Here is an 18,989-nt window from a genome sequence, read left to right as displayed (position 1 = left end):
CAGGAGAAATACATGTAATAACTATACTACAAATAAAGAAAATTTGTAGTAGGAATCGGTGTGTGTTAGCGAAGAAATAAAGTATAGTTTTTAAAACTGTAACCAGATTGTAGAGTCAAATTCTATCAGATATCGGAGATTAAGTATTGATTTTAAATCATGATACATTTTGAATTTAATAACAGTTTATATTTATATTATTTTACATTTAAATTATATTTCTATATAAATTATATGTCTATATATAATTGACATTCTGAATGTCAAGGCCACAAAATATATAATGAAGTAAATCTACTATTATTTATAAAAATTATAAATAAGATATGTAAAAATTTGAATTATACAGATTCATAAGATCATTCTGTTGAATGGCAAGTGTCCTGAGGAGTAAAAAGCAAAATATCTAAATCACTTTACCTCATAAAGCTTATGCAATACTATTGTTATATTTGTGTATCTATTTTGTGGAATTTGCAAGAATTATGTAGAAAATTATAGCTTTAAAAACATAGCTTTGGGGCCTGGAGTGATAACACAGTGGGTAGGGAGTTTGCCTTGCATGCAGTCAACCCGGGTTCGATTCCCAGCATCCCATATAGTCCCCTGAGCACCACCAGGGATAATTCCTGAGTGTAGAGGTAGGAGTGACCCCTCTGTATCGCCAGGTCTGACCTAAAAAACAAAAAAAAACAAAAAAAAAACAGCTTTAAAAATTTAAAAGTTTTATTTTAAAATTGATCTAAACTGGTTCATAAAAATAAAATTCAAATATATTTAATTCCATGTGAGGACTGGTTAGATTCTTTCCTTTTAGAATTCATGAAGGTCTCTCTCTGCTCTTTCCAACTACTTTTTTTGGTTTGTTTTTGATTTTTAATCAGCGTGTTATGTCTGCGTGTGCCACAAAGAGCTAATACTAGAATGTGGTTTCAGTAATACAACTTGAAATCACTGGAATCAAATACTCCTTCACTTATGTACAGATTAGAAGTCAAAAGACTGTGAATGAAAGTGATGTGATAGATCAGCAAGCATTTTCTTCTATGATCTTGAATAGAGAAATATACTTGGTTTTGGTTGAAAAACTGAAAGCATTTTGTGAAATCATAAGCTCATCCATTGCAGAGATTATTCAAAATAAACATAAGTGCAACACTTTATTAAAGTAAAAGTATTTTACTATTAATATACAAATGGTGAAGAATGACAATTTTGATATACTGTAAGCCATACTTTCAATGTCTCTCATAAATACAAAACTTCAACATTTGCATTATAATTTTTACAGTTTAAACATGTATATACAGCATTTCATAGGGACACACTATATTGAAACAATAGGAAAACATTGTGATAGCTAACTTAATAGTATAGAATTTGAATGAAATATATAAGTTAAAGAAAATAGAAGTATGTTTCAATGCATACTGAACACAGTATAGAAATTACATACCAAAAAAGAGAAAAAACCCTTATAGCTAAAAAGTTCACATATTCCTAACATAGTTTAGAGACAAATGCTAAACCATGAACATTCCTCTAAGAATTGGAACAAAATGTTTGATTATGACAGTATCATTTATTTTAGATAATACATGTTCTTTAAAAAAAAACACAATTTGCAAAATTGAATCACAGGTTCTAGTTAGCTTTCTCCCCTCACTATCACAATTATTTTGTTAATTGTTTTCTGCACAACTTAATTAATTTTACTGTCTTTATAAGTCATAATTTTAGTGTCTGTCCAACACCTTTCACACTAAGTAGTAGATTTTTCCTTTCTGGGTTTTTCAATTCTCTACTTCTCTAGCCTCCTATTCATGGTTGTGATCTGAAATCCTGAAGAATCATTTCTTTGCTTATTCTTTTGAAAGGAAGAATAAGAGCAGATGCTAAAAGATATATTTTTACATTTCAGGTAAAAGAAAACATAAATAGTAATGCCAATATTAAACTTACATGGGAAATTTTTATATTATTATGAATATCATGTGGTACAATCCTGAAAATTATTTAAAAACTAATGGTGGTACCAATGAATATATATCTATATATGTATATGTATATATAAGCATCCATATATATATACATATACATATATGTGCACTATTAAAGAAGGCCAATAGTGAAAAATGAAATATTTTCTAATACTATTGAATGCATTATCAAATAAATATTAAACATTATATATAATATAAAAGTTACCAACTTTTATATGTGGGAAATTAATTTATCTATTAATAGCATTCTTGTATAATTTTGTTATACAACTGCATCTACTTGGGTACATGCAGTTTTTAAAAAGTACAACAGAGACCTGGAGAAAGTTATATTTTTTTTGGCAACAACTACATCTAGGATCCCCCTTTTAAAAATAATATTCACATTTATATATAATTATTTAATATCAGAACATTATAAATTTCAATGAACAAAATAATTTCTTGAAATATTTTCATATTAGGATTGAAGTTCATCATTTCTGTGACTTTTCACAATGTAAATTTAGCCTTGGTTAATATTCCATATAGTATTTTCAATATGAGACACAATGCAGTAATATTACACAGGGTTAATAAGAAGATAAGAAGTCCTTTTTTTCTAAAGATAACTAAAGCTAAAAATGTCTTTATTTATTTATTTATTTATTTTTTGCTTTTTGGGTCACACCCAGCGATGCTCATGGGTTATTCCTCACTCTGCACTCAGGAATTACTTCTGGCAGTTATGGGGAGACCATTATGGGATACTGGGGATCAAACTAGGGTCGGCCACATGCAAGGCAAACGCCCTACCCACTATACTATTGCTCCGGCCCAAAAAATGTCACTTAAAAATCGTTTTTACCCTCATAAAGTTTGCTGAAGGAGCCCTCTGTATATGACTATGAAAAAGAACTCCAAAAGGAATTGAACTTTTAAAATACTATTAGTATCTATAAAAATTACAAATGTACTAATTATGATTGATACCTTAAATAAAGAAATGGGAGTTATTTCAATCACTTTAATTATAGATGCCTTTACCAGTGATTCTCTTAAAACCAATATTAAAAATAATTTTGATATACATGTATTTAACAGGAATGATATGTATATATATGTATATACACATAGTCATTTACCTTATTTTTAAAACATCATCTGTTGTCTTTGACTTGGAACTGGTAAAATTTCATTTCAACAATATTGTCTAGAACAACAATACCAAATAAATTAAATATAGATCAAAATAATTGTTTTGTCATCTAGAAATAAATACCTGGTATTATTTGTTATATTTAGATAGATTTTTATATCCAAGGAATAGTAATTTGAATCAAGCTTGTTCACTAAATGTAAATAATGTACTATTTAAGTGTTACAGATAAGAAATAAATATATCAGAAAAGATTCAGTTGTTTCTTTTCCTTTAACAAAGAGTATCCCATGCTAATTCAAAGGCACAATACATAGTAATTATTTAAAAATGAGCATAAGGTAAAGGCATGATTATAAAGTTATAACTAATTCTTGTCACTCAAATAAATAATAAGATTAATAAAACATTCATATAAATGTTTAAATAAAAAACAAGGTTTGCACAAACTTTACTAGATAAAATGTCTTTGAAAATTGCTTTTATATGTATTTGTGTTAAAAATAAATAAAAACTTGAGAAACAAAGCCTTATAGTTAGACATTAGTATCAAACGTCAGCCCACAAAAATATTAAATAAATATTTAGAAATCACAATCTTAATTATTTTGTAAATCATTACAAAATATGTGACAGATTTACCTGTGCAAGTTTTATACATAAAATATGTGCTAAAATGTTTATATTGTTTCATCTTTTGTGTTATTGAATATAGATTGTCTCTGCCTAATTGCAAATATCAAGAAATGCCAATGCTTTGAGTGGTATCTTTGCTATTTTTTAAAAGTTGTTTAGGGTTCTGATTATTTCAAAGTTCTTATAATCAGTCTACTGTTTTGACATTTTTTTACTAACACTCTCTTGCTGCAAAAATAACATCTATTATACCTATCTTTTTAGTCTTGAATGCAAGTGAAAAATAAACAAAATATTCTACTCATATTTTACAATTCACTGCAAGACATCTCAAATTTGGAAACTTACAGATAAGAGGGCTGGAGTGATAGCACAGCAGTAGGCCGACCCGGGTTCAATTCCTCCGCCCCTCTCGGAGAGCCCGGCAAGCTACGGAGAGTATCTCGCCAGCATGGCAGAGCCTGGCAAGCTACCCCTAGTATATTCCATATGCCAAAAACAGTAACAACAAGTCTCAAAATGGAGACGTTACTGGTGCCCACTCGAGCCAATTGATGAGCAATGGGATGACAATGACAGTGACAGACAGAGGGATTTGAAACATTTAACTATTTTTTTGTTAATCACAGTATTACTTTGTAGCTGCATGACACAATTTCATAACAAAGGAAAGGGACCTCTCCTAGAACTGATATAATGCTCTTGAAATAGTTTGTCTACATTTAGCTCCAGATTATTATTAACATCAGTTATTCCATATTAGTGGCAAGAAATTTAATAGCGTATATAGAGATCACTGTTGATAAAAGAAAAGAGTATTGTTTTACATGAAATACCCAAAATGATTGAAATATCATTTTCAAATGGAGATAACACAAAAATGTATGTTCTTTACTGTTATTTCTTTGTTATTGAAGTAGATTACAGCTATAACAAGAGTAAACATACTAAATTGCCATCTTGTCTTATTCTTTCACTTTCATTAGCTTAAACCATGTAGTTCTCTCCAAGGGAAAAAGAAATAGGAAGTTCATGACTTACAAAAGTATTCACTAAAAAATAACTTGCTAAGACCAGTTAAATACTTCACACAAACCGATTTATATATTTTGACTAATTTTAGCACGTTGATATAGAAGTAGAAAAAACAATGAAATAAATCAGAACAATGATTAAACAAACATAAAAACAATCTAAAAATCTGTTGGACATTTCTTTTTCAATTTTTTTCCTAGGAAAAAGAATTTTTTAGAAGATGACAGAAAGAATAGAAAGGGGATATCCCTATATCATAACCCTGAAAATTATGGCAATGACACCGAGTATTGAATGCCTGAACATAAAGATGGAAATTTTGTCCTGCTGATAGAAAAAATTTGTCAGAATTAGTTGTTTAACATTTGTTTATGATTTTCAGCACTTTGCAAAGAAAACATTTATAAATGATATTAATATTACATTTATTATTAACCAATTTACCATTATATAGAGACATTCTGAAGAAGGTACCTCTGCACTATTAGAATATTACTTGAGTGTTTTATTAGGAGGTATCACATGCTCAGTTAATACTTGAGCCATAATACTCCCTGAAACACTAAAGTTTATGAATGACATGGGGCCTAAAGAAACCTTTGGTTCTCTAGGGCAAGGAATAATCTAAAACCTGCTCCCAATTGGCATATATATATTTATATCCATAAATATATAGATATATTTTACCTTACATATAAGTTAAAATCATGTTTTAGTCTCTGGGAGCTTGCATAGCTTAGAAGGTAGTGTCTATTTTATTCTGATATAGGCCCTATAAAGTAATATTAGAAATTCTGTGCTGAACAGTAAAGGAATTTCTTCAAACACAGATGTTTACTAAAATCTTAAAATGACTTCTAGGTGCAATAAACAGAATAGAAAGAGATAGTGGCAATTTAATTATTTATAACTGACACTTTTATGACATGTTACACTGTTGTCATTTCTCCTTATTTAAACCAAACTAAATATTTATATTTCTACTAGCCAATTGCATTTAATAATTTACCTGAAACACGGGAAAATATGAGTTTTTCAACCAAGTCATATAAAACAATGGGCAAAAAATATATTTCTTATGATACTGTTTGAAGTATCTAAGTACCAAAGTCTGGGGTTTCTTAACTGAAATTCTCTTAAAAGCAAAAAAAATCACATATTTATAAATATATCAAGACAACATTAATATTTTCCCATTGAAATTTACTTTATTTGAAGCTGAGGGCAAAAATCAATATTAGTTTTACTTGCAATACATTTTTGTATGTTACTGAAAATGGCATAGATAAAGAGATAAGAGATTTACAGAATCTTCCTAATCTAATTTTGCAACAACCAATATTCCTGTAAGGATAAGACGATAAGAATTTTTATCTGGCACTTTAGTCTATTCAAAATCCCCATTGGATAACACTGTAACAATAACTTGAAAAGCTTTTTCTCTACATTTCTCTGTATATTTAATATGAACTAAAAAATAAATAAATAAATTAAAAACTGTCTCCTTTAAGCTCTGATTCCCCGGAAGTCACAAGATAAAAAAAAAGTAACATTTATTGTTTTCTCCAAAAGCAGAAAGCCACTTAAATTATTTAATTGCTAAAAACAGAGTTGAAAAAAAAAAAACATTCAGGGCTTTCTCATACATTTTGCTTATCAAGCTTTTGTTCTCTTTCTCCCCTATTTGGGAGCAGTTACAGTGTGAAATATTATTCTTCAGAAACTGAGCACTTTTGCTGTATTATAAATGATAATACCTCAATCATAGATTCAATTTTATACCAGAGTTGGTGCCAGTCATGTCTCTATACTGAAATTCTTGACAAATCAAACAACAATAACAACAACAACAACAACAAAAGGAAATGGACCATGGACAGGAATATTTGATCATATGTATATGTATACAAGCTATTCCAAGCTAGTAGTTTCCCCAAGAAATTAAGGTCAGTGGAATAGTTTTGGTCATAGGGTCACTGCAATCCAAATGTTCTTTGTCGGGTTGTTTAATCCTCTGGGATCTTGTTATGCTTTGCTGTCATCCTCTTTTGATTGGATGATATCATTTGCAACCTTAATTTCTATAGTTTCTGGATTTATGACTTCCTTCCCGTTTTCTTCTTTTAAAGGCAATTTTCTGAAATAAAATATAACATAAAAAATAGTAAACTCTGTTTGCTAAGAGTCCCTTAACAGTTACTTATTTTGTGCAAGGAAATATGTTGACAAACACCACAATGAAAATATAGTTTTGTCCTAGTATGAAATCAGCAGAAAAATTATCTAATGGAGATTAAAACAATTATTATCCACAATAAAAGTATATAATATATGTAAAATACATAATATATGTAACAATGAATAATTAAATATTTCTATATTTAGATACAATAAACTATTCATGTTAGGGTTAGTTCAGCTTTGTAACTACTTTGCATATAAAATATATGTTCTGATTCTGAAGACACAATAGAGGGTTTATAGACCTTGCCTGGATCCATAGCGAAGTGGGTAGGGCATTTGCCTTGCACACTGCCAACTCGGGCTCGATTCCTCCGACCCTCTTGGAGAGCCCAGCAAGCTACTGCGAGTATCTCACCCGCATGGCAGAGCCTGGCAAGCTACCCATGGCGTATTCAGTATGCCAAAAACAGTAACAACAAGTCTCAGAGTAGAGACGTTACTGGTGCCTGTTCAAGCAAATCGTTGAACAATGGCTTGTCCCCAATTTCCTTCCCAACATCCCCTGAGCTTGCCTCTATGGCAGACATTTTTCACCTCTTTCTCTCTCTCTCTCTCTCTCTCTCTCTCTCTCTCTCTCTTTCTCTCTCTCTCTCTCTGTGTTCTTTTTGGCATTATGATTTACAATATAGGTGCTGAAAGTGTCTCATGCAATGCATATCCATCTGTTTACCTATTTTAGAACTCAGTTCTTCTCCGGTGTGATCATTTCCAACTATCATCCTATTGGTGGCCCTTCTCCATCCTAACTACCCTCCCTGCCCCACAACTTGCAGCAGATTTTAAGTCCCACTGGCCCTTGTTTCTACTGTCCTTGTTTAAAACCTAATGAGACTAATATCCAGCCTTATTTCTTAATAAAAAAATTACTACAAAAAATTTTAAAGAATCTTAGGTTTTATTATTTAAGAACATAATTTATCTAGTCACCACTCTTAAATTCATTGGTTTGTCATCTTCTTCTTGACTTTAAAAATAACTTTTCTCCCTTGACAAGGCATTTTTTTTGCATCTGAAAGAACTTATGGAATTCCAATTGCTATTTTGACTTTAACAATTTCATGGGGCAGAAACTGGTGCCATGTAATTCCCCTGGAACTTATCTATATTGTGATTTAAAAAAATCAAAAATCTTCTCAGTTAAAAACATAGAGTAATTATGATAAAAACAAATATAAAGTAAGTCATAGGAGACTAATATTCTAGTATATATTTTTTTAATAAAAAAGCACTAGAATCTATTTCTTGGAATGAGATAGGTCTAGGTGGTTTTTAATGTGTGTGTGTGTACATGCATGTGTGTGTTTGTGTTTGTGTGTTTTGTGAACCACACCTAGTGATGTACAGAGCTTACTCCTGACTATGATCTGGGCACCATTCGGGGTTTGGAGTCTGAAATTCAGATCAGCCTCCTCATGAAAGGCGAGTGTCTTACTTGTTTTGATTTTCTTAAAAACTATCAGGACTACAGAGATAGTACAGCGGGTAGAGCATTTACATTGCATGTGGCAGACCCAGGTTTGATCCCCAGCATCCCAAGGATCCCCCTGAGAACTGCCAGGAGTAATTCTTGAGTGCAGAGTCAGGAGTAACCACTGAGCATTGCTGGGTGTAGCACCCAAACAAAAAAAGTAAAAAAGAAAAAATGAAAATAGAAACACTACTTAACCCAATCACCTATAAGGACATGTTAAAGCTTTTTAATATGCACTAATATCTCTATCCTTTATGAATATCTACATTCAGATCTTCTTTACTTATGTATATCATATCCACATACTCTTAATTGATAGAAAGGAATTTGTAGGCATGGAGGGAGTAAAGTGGGTCAGATCTTTGCCTTTATGCACAAGTGACCAAGGGTCAATTCCTGACACTGTTTATGGCCCCAGAGTTCTTTCAGGAGCTCTCCTAGGACACATAGCAAGAGGTAAGCCTAGAGTGTCACCTGGTGTGTCCCCAAAACAAAAAGAGGGGGATGAGGGGATAAGTGCATATTTTGAATTGTAGTTTGCATCATTGGAAATACATATGGTTTCTGAAGTGGAGATTATAGAACCCACCTTAACTCCACAATAGTCAAGGTTATCTTAGAATGCATAGTCTAGATGCTATCTCTAGCTCTAGTAATGATATTGAGGAATTTTTTAAGGCCACATATAGTGCCGCTTAGACTTTATTCCTTTATGTCCACCCAGGGACCATTGGTCATTGTGAAGATTTAAGCAGGGTTGGCTATCAGCAGGCCAAAATCTTTCCCCTGCATTACTTACCTGGCCCTTGATTTGAGAACTTATATTAAAATTTTGACTACAGAGTAGCAATTTTATTCATCTAAATATTTTTCCCACTTGTGAGCAGAGAGAGAATATTTCTATAAAGATATGTTACAATTTTTTAAATATCATTGACACTGCAATACCTTGGGGTCACTGGGACTACAGTTGATGATTCTCATGGAGTCACTCAACACCAGGAACTCATTCAAGGACTTTTTGCATGCTGGGTATATGCTGTACTATTTGAACTATTTCCCTAGCCTACAATTAAGTTATTGTGCTCATAATTAATATAATTAACGCTTTGATCCACAATGGAAAAAGAATGTTCCTCTGAAAATTTATCTGCAAGGTAAGTTTTGCTTTATAAAAGCAATAACATTTCAAAGGCAGTTGGATGAGCAGTGCTCAAAAATTATGTGATAGCTGTTGTTTTGTTAGTATCAAATAAATACACCAAGCTATGACTATCACCAGTGCTTCATAATGCTTTTGGTTTGAAAAGCGTTTCCTTTGTACATATTTTTCTTTCTTATAGGATTAGTTGAAATACCTACTAATGTCCTAAAGGAACTGTGATAGGTTTAAAGGAAGTAAATAAACTTGAGCTAAGAATAAACACTATTTACTATATAGACTTTTATAATTATCTGCAGCTGAGTGATATTTAATCCTTTCTCAATTAAACAGCACAAATGCCCAAATGCCAGAGGAATGTACATATTCACACACACACACACACACACACACACACATACACAACACAATACACATATATACAGAGAGAGAGAGTTAGAGACTGAAATAATACGCAGCTTTAAAAATAATTAAATCATGCAGTTTATGCAATGTTAATAGAACTAGAAGGTATCCTTAAGTGAAATATGTCAGAGAGAAATATATAGGACAAAATGCTGGAAGCTACATACTCGGGTTCTGTTAGTGGTGTTGTTTCATTTGGCTCATTTACTGGGCTCCCATCTTCATGATTAGTAATTCTTTCATCTTCTGTTCTCATCTCCACTATGGGTTCTTTTGATCCATCTTTCCTAGAAAAATTAAGAAAGCAATATAGTCATGTAATGTAAATGGAAGCAGTTTGCGATATAGTTAAAAAAATTCCAGTTGATCTCACCTTTCCTCAAATTAAACTAACAAAGTCAGATTAAGATGATCACTAAGAATTTTGAGGCTGGAGAGACAGCACAGCGGGCAGGATGTGGGCCTTGCATATGGCCTTGAATTTGAATTTGATTCAATCCGTGACACAGCATGTAGTCCCTCAAGCACTGCCAGGAGTGATCCCTGAGTGCAGAGTCAGGAGTAAGACCTGAACACGAGCAGGTATGAATCTCCCCAAACAAACAACAACAACAACAACAAAAGTCTTTGAATAATACGACTTCATTTTCCAATCTTAATTCATTTTATAAATTAGGTCTTTATAATTTAGAGTGCTGCTACTTCATTGTCATTTTAAACCAAATTGATTGATGTTGGAAATTACATCCTACAATTATACCTATAATCACCTCTTAGTGTCAGGAATTTGGTTCTTGTTTCTTTGTTATTTTATAAACAAATAGGTCACCTGTGATTAAAAACAGCGTTAATTCTTCCTTTTCTGTTAATGTAATTTTATTTATTTTTATTTTTATTTTTTTATTTTTTTTTATTTCATGCCTTTAGCTAAAATGCCTAAAAAAGTGGAAGGAGGGAATATTCTTGCTTTTCCTAACTTTTGCAGAAAAACTTTGAGTTTCTAACTCATGTGATGGCAACTATAAGACCCCTTTCATAGTGGATTTTCCTTATGAAGTCAAAGTCATTACCCTCTACATATGACTTACTTAGATTGATAGAATGGTGGATATATTTTTATCAAATTATTATTTCAACGTATAATAGAGTATAGTATAATTTTACTTGTTGAAAGTATTGATATGAACAATTATATTACTTGTTTATTTCAATGTACTAGACTTGCATAGCTATAATATCTCCTTCTTGGTTTTGTTACATGAAGTTTTATATGATTTTGATTCAGTTTGCTTATTTTGCTGAGAATTTTTGCCTCTAGGTCATGAGATACATTTATTTTCTTGTAATTTACTTGTCAGGTCTTGGAATTAGGGTACTGTTGACTTTATAGAATGTGTCAGGAACTTTGCCTTCTGTGCCAATCTTCTGAAAGACATTGTTGAGAAGTCAAACAGATGTGTTTTTTTTCCCAAATAATTGCTGAATTCACTAATGAACCCATCTAGATCTGGTGCTGTATGGTCTTAAATATTGGTTGACTTTCTTTAATAAACATATGCCTATTCAGATGGTGTATTTCTTTTTGTGTGAATTTGACTATGATGCCTCTTTCAGGCAATTATTTCACCTAGTATAAAATGTGTGAGCATATAATTATTCATAATATTATAATATCCTTATTAATGCTTATGTGACTTTGAATCATGCCCTTTCTTTTCACTGACTTTAGTTGTTTGTGTTATGCCTCTTCATTTATACTTTAACGAATGACGTTTCAATCAATGGTGAATTGCCTATGTGACAGTGATCCCAACAGACCACCATGTCAAAGAGCATAGGTATGAAGTACACCACATTATCTAAGATTATATGGTAACCTGTAGGAAGTCAAAGGAAGTCAAATCCCTTTTCCAAAGGATAGCAGGAACCCCCCTGGCCCTGCTGTTTCAAAAGCAACACCCAGCCTCTGTATGCCTTGTAAGATAAAATCACCTCCCAGGCTCTGTCCAAGTGTAAGAGGGGAACCACTGGGCCAGGGACTGCCGTGCCAGGTTTGATGCTATGGGTAACCCAATCTCTGGAAACCAGCAAGAGTGCCTGCCTTAGGCCCCATTAAACCAGGGGGCATTTTGCACTGCAGCCCCTCTTTCCAACATGGTGTTCCAGAGTTCCAATCAGTAGATTTGCCACAGCCAGCCTCAGCAGGGAACACAGCCTTGGATATTTCCTACCCTGATACAGTTACTATGACCCCCTGGCTAGTGTGTCCTTATAAATAAATTAAATTCTGGCGGAAAGGGTCCAATCCCATGTGACACCGTGGGCCTATTATTAGGGAGAAGTAGTTTGACTATTAGAGGAATTACTGTTCATGCTGGGGTCACTGATTTGGATAATACTGGTGAAATAGTAATTGTTATTATGGTACCAACTGCTTTTGGACATTTGATAAGGGAGAGCGCATTGTTCAGATTCTAGTACTTCCTTTTGTTATGTCTGGTCAACCCACTGGCCCTAGGTTTGGCAACACTAATCCTTTGATTGCCTATATTGCCTGTCTTAGAGAGGGCAATCACCCACTTGTAATTTTTGAAATCCAAGGGAAATAAATTAAGGGGATGATTGACTCGGGAGCCCATGTCCCTATCATCTCTACCCAATATTGGCCTCACATTTGGGTCATGCAGGAAATAGCCTATGGTTTGCATAGAGTGTGTTATAGCTACTTTCCAGCCCTATGTAGCCCCCATACCTCTGAATTTATGGGGATGAGTTTTACTTGAATAATGGAAAGCGGAGATTAGAATTCACACTGCATCTCCCCTGTAACCTCTGATTCTGAGGCCATCCCTTTTTAATAGGGGAACTGTGGCTTTATGCCCACCACCTCTCCACATTCAGAGGGCATGTAGAATATTAAAAACAAAAACATAAAAGGAGCTATTCCCCCACTTGAATGTATCAGGGAAACTCCTCATAGAAGGAAAAGTCTATGCTTATATTCCAACAGATCACAACCTCACTAAGGAACTTTGGGTTCAGTTATGTCTTGTCATAAGTCAAATTCATACACCTTACTTGGACTTCAGACCACCAGAGACTCCTAAACTCTCCAAACTCCAGAACACCGAACCAATTTCAGCTGGAAGTCACATGGAAATCAGAGGAGGAGTCAGCATCAGAGGACATGCAGAAAAAGGCCACTGGCTCCTTTACACAACTGTTTCACCATCCTGACAATTTGTTAGACTCTCCATTGAAGTTCTCTGGAGACCCACTAACGCTGCTATTGAGGGAATAGCTCTTTAGACCTCACCGAGGTCTAAATGCATTAATTCATTAAAACGTGGCAAAATGACTCACCACCTCTAGACAGTTCAGGTTACTCTCAAACATGATGTTGAGCAGGGATTGGGCATTTTATAACAAACACTGTTTTGGGCTCATGGGTGGGTTGAAATGTCAAGTTTTTGTGTTTTGCAAAGAGAAAATGGGGAGATGTTGGATAACATTGGGTTGCCTTTGCTCCTCTCGAAGGGATCTTAGGCTTATTGAGTTACTCCCACAACAGTGCCCCTGAGGCACACCCAATTCCATCAGGTCCTAATAATCCTATATTGCTTTTCTCTTTCCTTTATGACACTTGCATGGTTTAGCAATGTTTTTTTCGTATAGACACAGGAAGAAAGTTCATACTATGCTTTGTAACATGGGAGTTAATTGATTCCAAATAATATTTACTCCAGGACACTATAGCACTGTAGCACTGTTGTCCCGTTGTTCATTGATTTGCTTGAGCTGGTACCATTGTGACACTTGCTATTACTGTTTTTTGCATATCGAATACCCCATGGGTAGCTTGTCAGGCTCTGCCATGCGGGCGGGATACTCTCAGTAGCTTGCCAGGCTCTCCAAGACGGATGGAGGAATCGAACCTGGGTCATCTGTGTGTAAGGCAAATGCCCTACCCGCTGTGCTATAGCTCCAGTCCTTGGGCATCCATCATATTTACCTGACTTAAACCTCAGTTGTCCTTATTTCCTAACAAGGAGGGTCCAGTGAAGGTACTGGATGGAACCAGGGCAAGCTGTAAGTAAGCTAACCTGGCATCGAAAGGAGACAAGCTAAGCACCATAAGTATAATGAGTTAAGAGTATGGTCATGGAACAAACTCTGTCATGATCCAATAGGAAGTAAGTGTATATGGACCCTCCTAGGGTTAGGAAAGACTAACTTGGCCTGAGGACTGTGGTCTGGGATATATAGCAAGATGTCCCCAGGAAGAGCCAACCTTTAGGTTTAATAAATCTCTTACTGTGTTCACATAAAATGACTATAAATATTATAAAAGTAAATTCACTAGGATTGTTCAAATGGTTTACTAGCTGAGGAAAGGAGAAAGCAATACACCCTAGGTAGAATCCTGCCCTTGAGCGGATCCCTTAGTAATTTGGAGTGTTGAACCCTCAGATGAGATTTTTGGCCTTGAATTAATCTCCTAGAAATTCCCCTGAGGGAGTGGCTTTACCTCTGCTTGTTGTTATGACGATGTTGAACCCCACCTATGTTTACCTCTATTCTTCACGATTTCTATATAACTCTGAGTGTGGGATGACTAGAGATGAGAACTAGATGAGGACTATGAGGACTATGAGGACAAGGATAAGGGAACTATGATGACCTGGACTATAATCCAAACTACAATTAAGATTGTGCCATAAGGGGAGAGACAGCACCTCACTGAGGAGGAGAGAAAGATAAACTGACTACCAACCAGCCCGGGGCCCTGTTTATCCAATCCGCCCAATCCTTCGTCCATCCTGCACTGTCGTCTGGCCTAGGGAGGTGGTTCTCGGCCAACAAATGAGCCCAGTGCGCACCACCTTGCCTTTCTTTCAAAACTCACAGGAATGCACTGTGATGCTCGCACAATTATAAAATTGCCTAGTAACAGTTTCCGCAGAACATAGCCCTGTTCTCAAGCTAAGTATGGCTATATACATTGAATGCTACAAATGTCCCTACCATCCCTGTTTTTCTGAATCTTTAAGTTGTACTTTTATTTTCATTTCACTAAAAATATTATAAAATTTCTTTTTAGATGTATTCTGTGATGTTTTTTGAATACTTTTTTTTTTTTTTTTGCTTTGGGGTCACAACCAGTGATGCTCAGAGTTTACTACTGGCTCTTTGCTGAAGGATTTCCCTGGCGAGGCTCAGGGGAGCATGGGATTTAAGGCATCGGGCCAGGCCAGCCACATGCATGGCAAGCATTCTGCTGTTTTATTGCTTCAGCCCCTGAGTTAATTTTTTTTTTTTTTAGGTCACACCCAGCAATGCACAGGGGTCACTCCTGGATCTGTACTCAGGAATCACCCCTGGCGGTGCCCGGGGGACCACATGGGATGTTGGGAATCAAACCCAGTTTGGCTGCGTGCAAGGCAAACGCCCTACCTGCTGTGCTATCACTGCAGCCCCCTGAATTAAAATATTTAAACAAAAAATAGTTTTCTATTTATTTCCTGTCGCATTAATGAGATCCAATTCAATTATTTTATTACTTGCTAGAAGACATTGCTGTTAATTTCATATGTACATAAGGGGAATATGTAGTGGGTTGTCATTAGATGAAGTAATTTATAATTGTTTAGTAGAGGTTATTGATTGATAGTGTTATATCTTTAGTTATGTTCTTAGTGGTTCAATGGCCATGGAATAGTTTATATTTTTGAGAGAAAATAATTAAAACAACTATAATCACAAGTACATGTAGTATTCCTTGCTATTCTTTTAGTTTGTTTCTGTAGTTGTTGCTTTGTTTTTCTCTTGTTAGACTAATAATTCATGTTCAGAATTATGTCTTGGGGTCCAGGTATGTGGCTGGCCAGTGGTCCAGGACTAGCCTTGCATGTCTGAAATCATGAGTTTACTTCCCAGCACCTCCCCAAATCAGTATGATTTTTGGCACTGTCCATGTAATCCCTGACATCAAAGATAATGTGTTTAACTATGTTCCATAACCATAACAAAAGAAAGTGCTTATGCTATTGTAAACATCTCAAACTCCTTGCCATGCAAAGTGAACAACTTTGCAATTATCATAATGAAGTGTGTGACCCTGAGCATTACAGTATTATCCCTGATATCACAATGAAAACAATAATAACAACAATGGTTAGGGAGAAAGATGGAAGAATTTTGTCTATTTATAGAACTGGCCTGCTTTCCCTGCTTGCAATGCTTTTCTTTATCGGTGAAAATGTTTTTGCTCTGAAGTTTTTTCTGTCTTTAATTAATATAGCAATCCTTGTATTCTTTGGACTAGGACTAAACTGGTATTATCAGTTTTCTTCCAAGTTTAATCTGTATTCCTTTGTATTTAAGTGCCTTTCTTTTGAGTAATATAATGTTTATGTAATCTAATAATATGTATTTTCATTTGTGTATTCCATTTTTATTTTCAAATTACAAATTTCCTTTTGATTTCCTTATTTAAGAAGAAAAGTTCATTTAATGTTTTATTATTTTAACTAGGTAACATTTAATTCTATTCTTTTCTTAACATATGAACTATTATTTTTTTAAAACTTTGTTTTACTGATTTCCATAGTTTGAAAAATCTTTTTTATCAAAAATTTTCATGATTCCAATAAACATTCCCATTTTTCCCTATTTTCTTATTAGATGTCTCAACATCATATATTTTTATTTTGGGAGGGTCAGGGGAGCACACTGGTGATGTTCAGAGATTATTTCTGACTTTGAACTCATGAATCACTCCTGGCAGACTCAAAGCACTTTATAGGATACTGGGGATCGAATCTGGGTTGGTCACGTGCAAGGCAAGGCAAGTGTTTTACTGGCTGCACTGCCTCTCCGGCCCAAAGATCAAATATTTTTATTCCTCAAACATCTTTTCAGCCCCAGTTCACCTGGGGCTGAAAAGAGCAGTCAGAGAGTAAGAAGTGGATCCCAGTTCAATCACATTTGTTCCTGTGCACAGAGAAAGTCCTGGACATAGCCATATAAGGCTTTTACTCTCCTCCTACCTCCAAAAACATACCAGGAAGTTCATTATCTACTAAAATATTTTTGAACAGTATCAATTGTTTTTTATTTATATTTTTATACATCTGGGGCTGCAGCAATAGCACAGCAGGTAGGGCGTTTGCCTTGCACATGGCCGACCCAGGGTTGATTCCCAGCATCCCATATGGTCCCCTGAGCACCCCCATGGGTGATTCCTGAGTGCAGAGCCAGGAGTAACCCCTGTGTATCGCTGGGTGTGACCCAAAAAGAAATATATATATATATATATATATATATATATATATATATACATCTGCTGACATTGCTAATCTACTGTTTCAGTGTAAAATATCCCCCAAAGAATAAACCATATATATTATATATGTATGCATATGGGTGGGTGGTTGGGCAAATGCATGTCTGTGTGTCATGGTGCTGAACTTCTGAGTTTGCTTCTGTTGCTTGTCTTTTCATGTTAATTTTTCTCTTTGGTCTGGCTTTTTCTTTTAATAAAAGTATATATACATATAAATATGTTATAATTAGGCATGATATACAATTCAGAATAGCCGCTATAGTAATAGTCTTCAGTAATGTAGTGTTAATGGATGGAATGCATCACCTATCATCAAGCTCTTACTGAATTAGTAAATTCAGTAAGATTTTTGTACTATTAACTTCACTCTGCTTACACACTACTCTTCCACCCCGTGTTGATAGGATGGTTAGAACAGACTGGAGTTGGGCATTTCATTTCTCTACATTGGAAAAACTTCTATATACATATGTGCTTCCTCTATATTTAAACAATCTAGCTAAGTTTTTCTCATGATTTCTTAACATTTTGCTTTCTTTCTTTTTTTTTTCTACTTTTGGAATTGAACACTACTGGAATTGAACCCAGGGCCTCATCACACAAGCAAGGAATGAGCTCTACTGATGAGCTACATTTTTATATTTTACTTCTTTTAAATATTTTAGATAATTTTGACTAGGGAATTTTCTTTTTCTTTATATAACACATAAAATTATTTATCAATTTTAATTTTTTTGTTATTTTTTTAGGGGAGGTACGCCCAGAACTTCTCAGTGGCTGTTTCTGACCCTATGTTCAAGAGACCAACTGTGGGGCCAGAGATCAAACTGGGATTGGCCTCATGCAAAGTGGATATCTTAACTCCTGTAATGTCTCTCCAGAGCTCAGTTTATTACTTTTAATGGACATGTGTTTCTCAAGAGAGCCTCTTGCCCGCATGCTTGGCTGTCTTCTCCGGAGCCCCTCGGAGGGGATGGGCTCCAGTTTTCTCCCCACCCAGAGCAGAGCTCCCGGCAGCCGAAGACCACCGGAACCTAGTGACAGACATGCTCGAGGCCCCTCTCCACACGTTCGGACAGGCCTCACGCATGAAGGTACCGGCAGAGGAACCCAGGTGTGTGTAATCCCATCAACAGCCAACACCCAGAGACTTAAAAGCGAGCTCCCAGAATATATCTTGTAGCCTACTTCTCCCTCTGGGAGAAACTGGCAAGTTTCTAAGAGTTTCCTGCTCACATGGGACAGCCTTGCAAGCTTCCCATGGTGTATTCATATGCAAAATCCAGTAACAAACTGGATCTCATTCCCCTGACCCTGAAGAGCCCCCAGTGCAACATCACTGGGAAGGCCAAGTCGAGATAGAGTTCTAAGATCTCAGGGAAAGGACAAAATGAGAGGTTGCTGAGCCCGCCTGAGAAATCGGTGATTAACGAGATTTCGTGATCGTGATGGTGTCTCTCATTAAGTGTAAATCTTGAAAAAAGGTAGTGTACATTTTTACATCACTGTACTTTTGTACCAATGATGCAGTAGTGTATATTTCCCAAAAT

The 18,989-nt window shown here is 34.9% G+C and overlaps 1 protein-coding gene across 1 annotated transcript in view; it reads right to left on the bottom strand.

Annotated features, from left to right (window-relative positions):
* Positions 1–704: 704 nt before the first annotated feature.
* Positions 705–18,989, bottom strand: part of NCAM2 (neural cell adhesion molecule 2) — a 456,616-nt gene continuing 438,331 nt past the window's right edge. The window contains exons 17-18 of the mRNA XM_004606976.2: positions 10,262–10,381; positions 705–6,949 (exon numbers count right to left, since the gene is read on the bottom strand). Of these exons, the coding sequence (XP_004607033.1) occupies positions 6,838–6,949; positions 10,262–10,381 (232 nt within the window). The 3' untranslated portion in view covers positions 705–6,837. The remainder of the gene's footprint in view (positions 6,950–10,261; positions 10,382–18,989) is intronic.

This window comes from Sorex araneus, chromosome 2 (genome assembly GCF_027595985.1).
Source record: "Sorex araneus isolate mSorAra2 chromosome 2, mSorAra2.pri, whole genome shotgun sequence".
Lineage (NCBI taxonomy): Eukaryota > Metazoa > Chordata > Mammalia > Eulipotyphla > Soricidae > Sorex > Sorex araneus.
The sequence above is the reverse complement of the archived record's forward strand: the minus strand, read 5'-3'. Positions and strand labels throughout refer to the sequence as shown.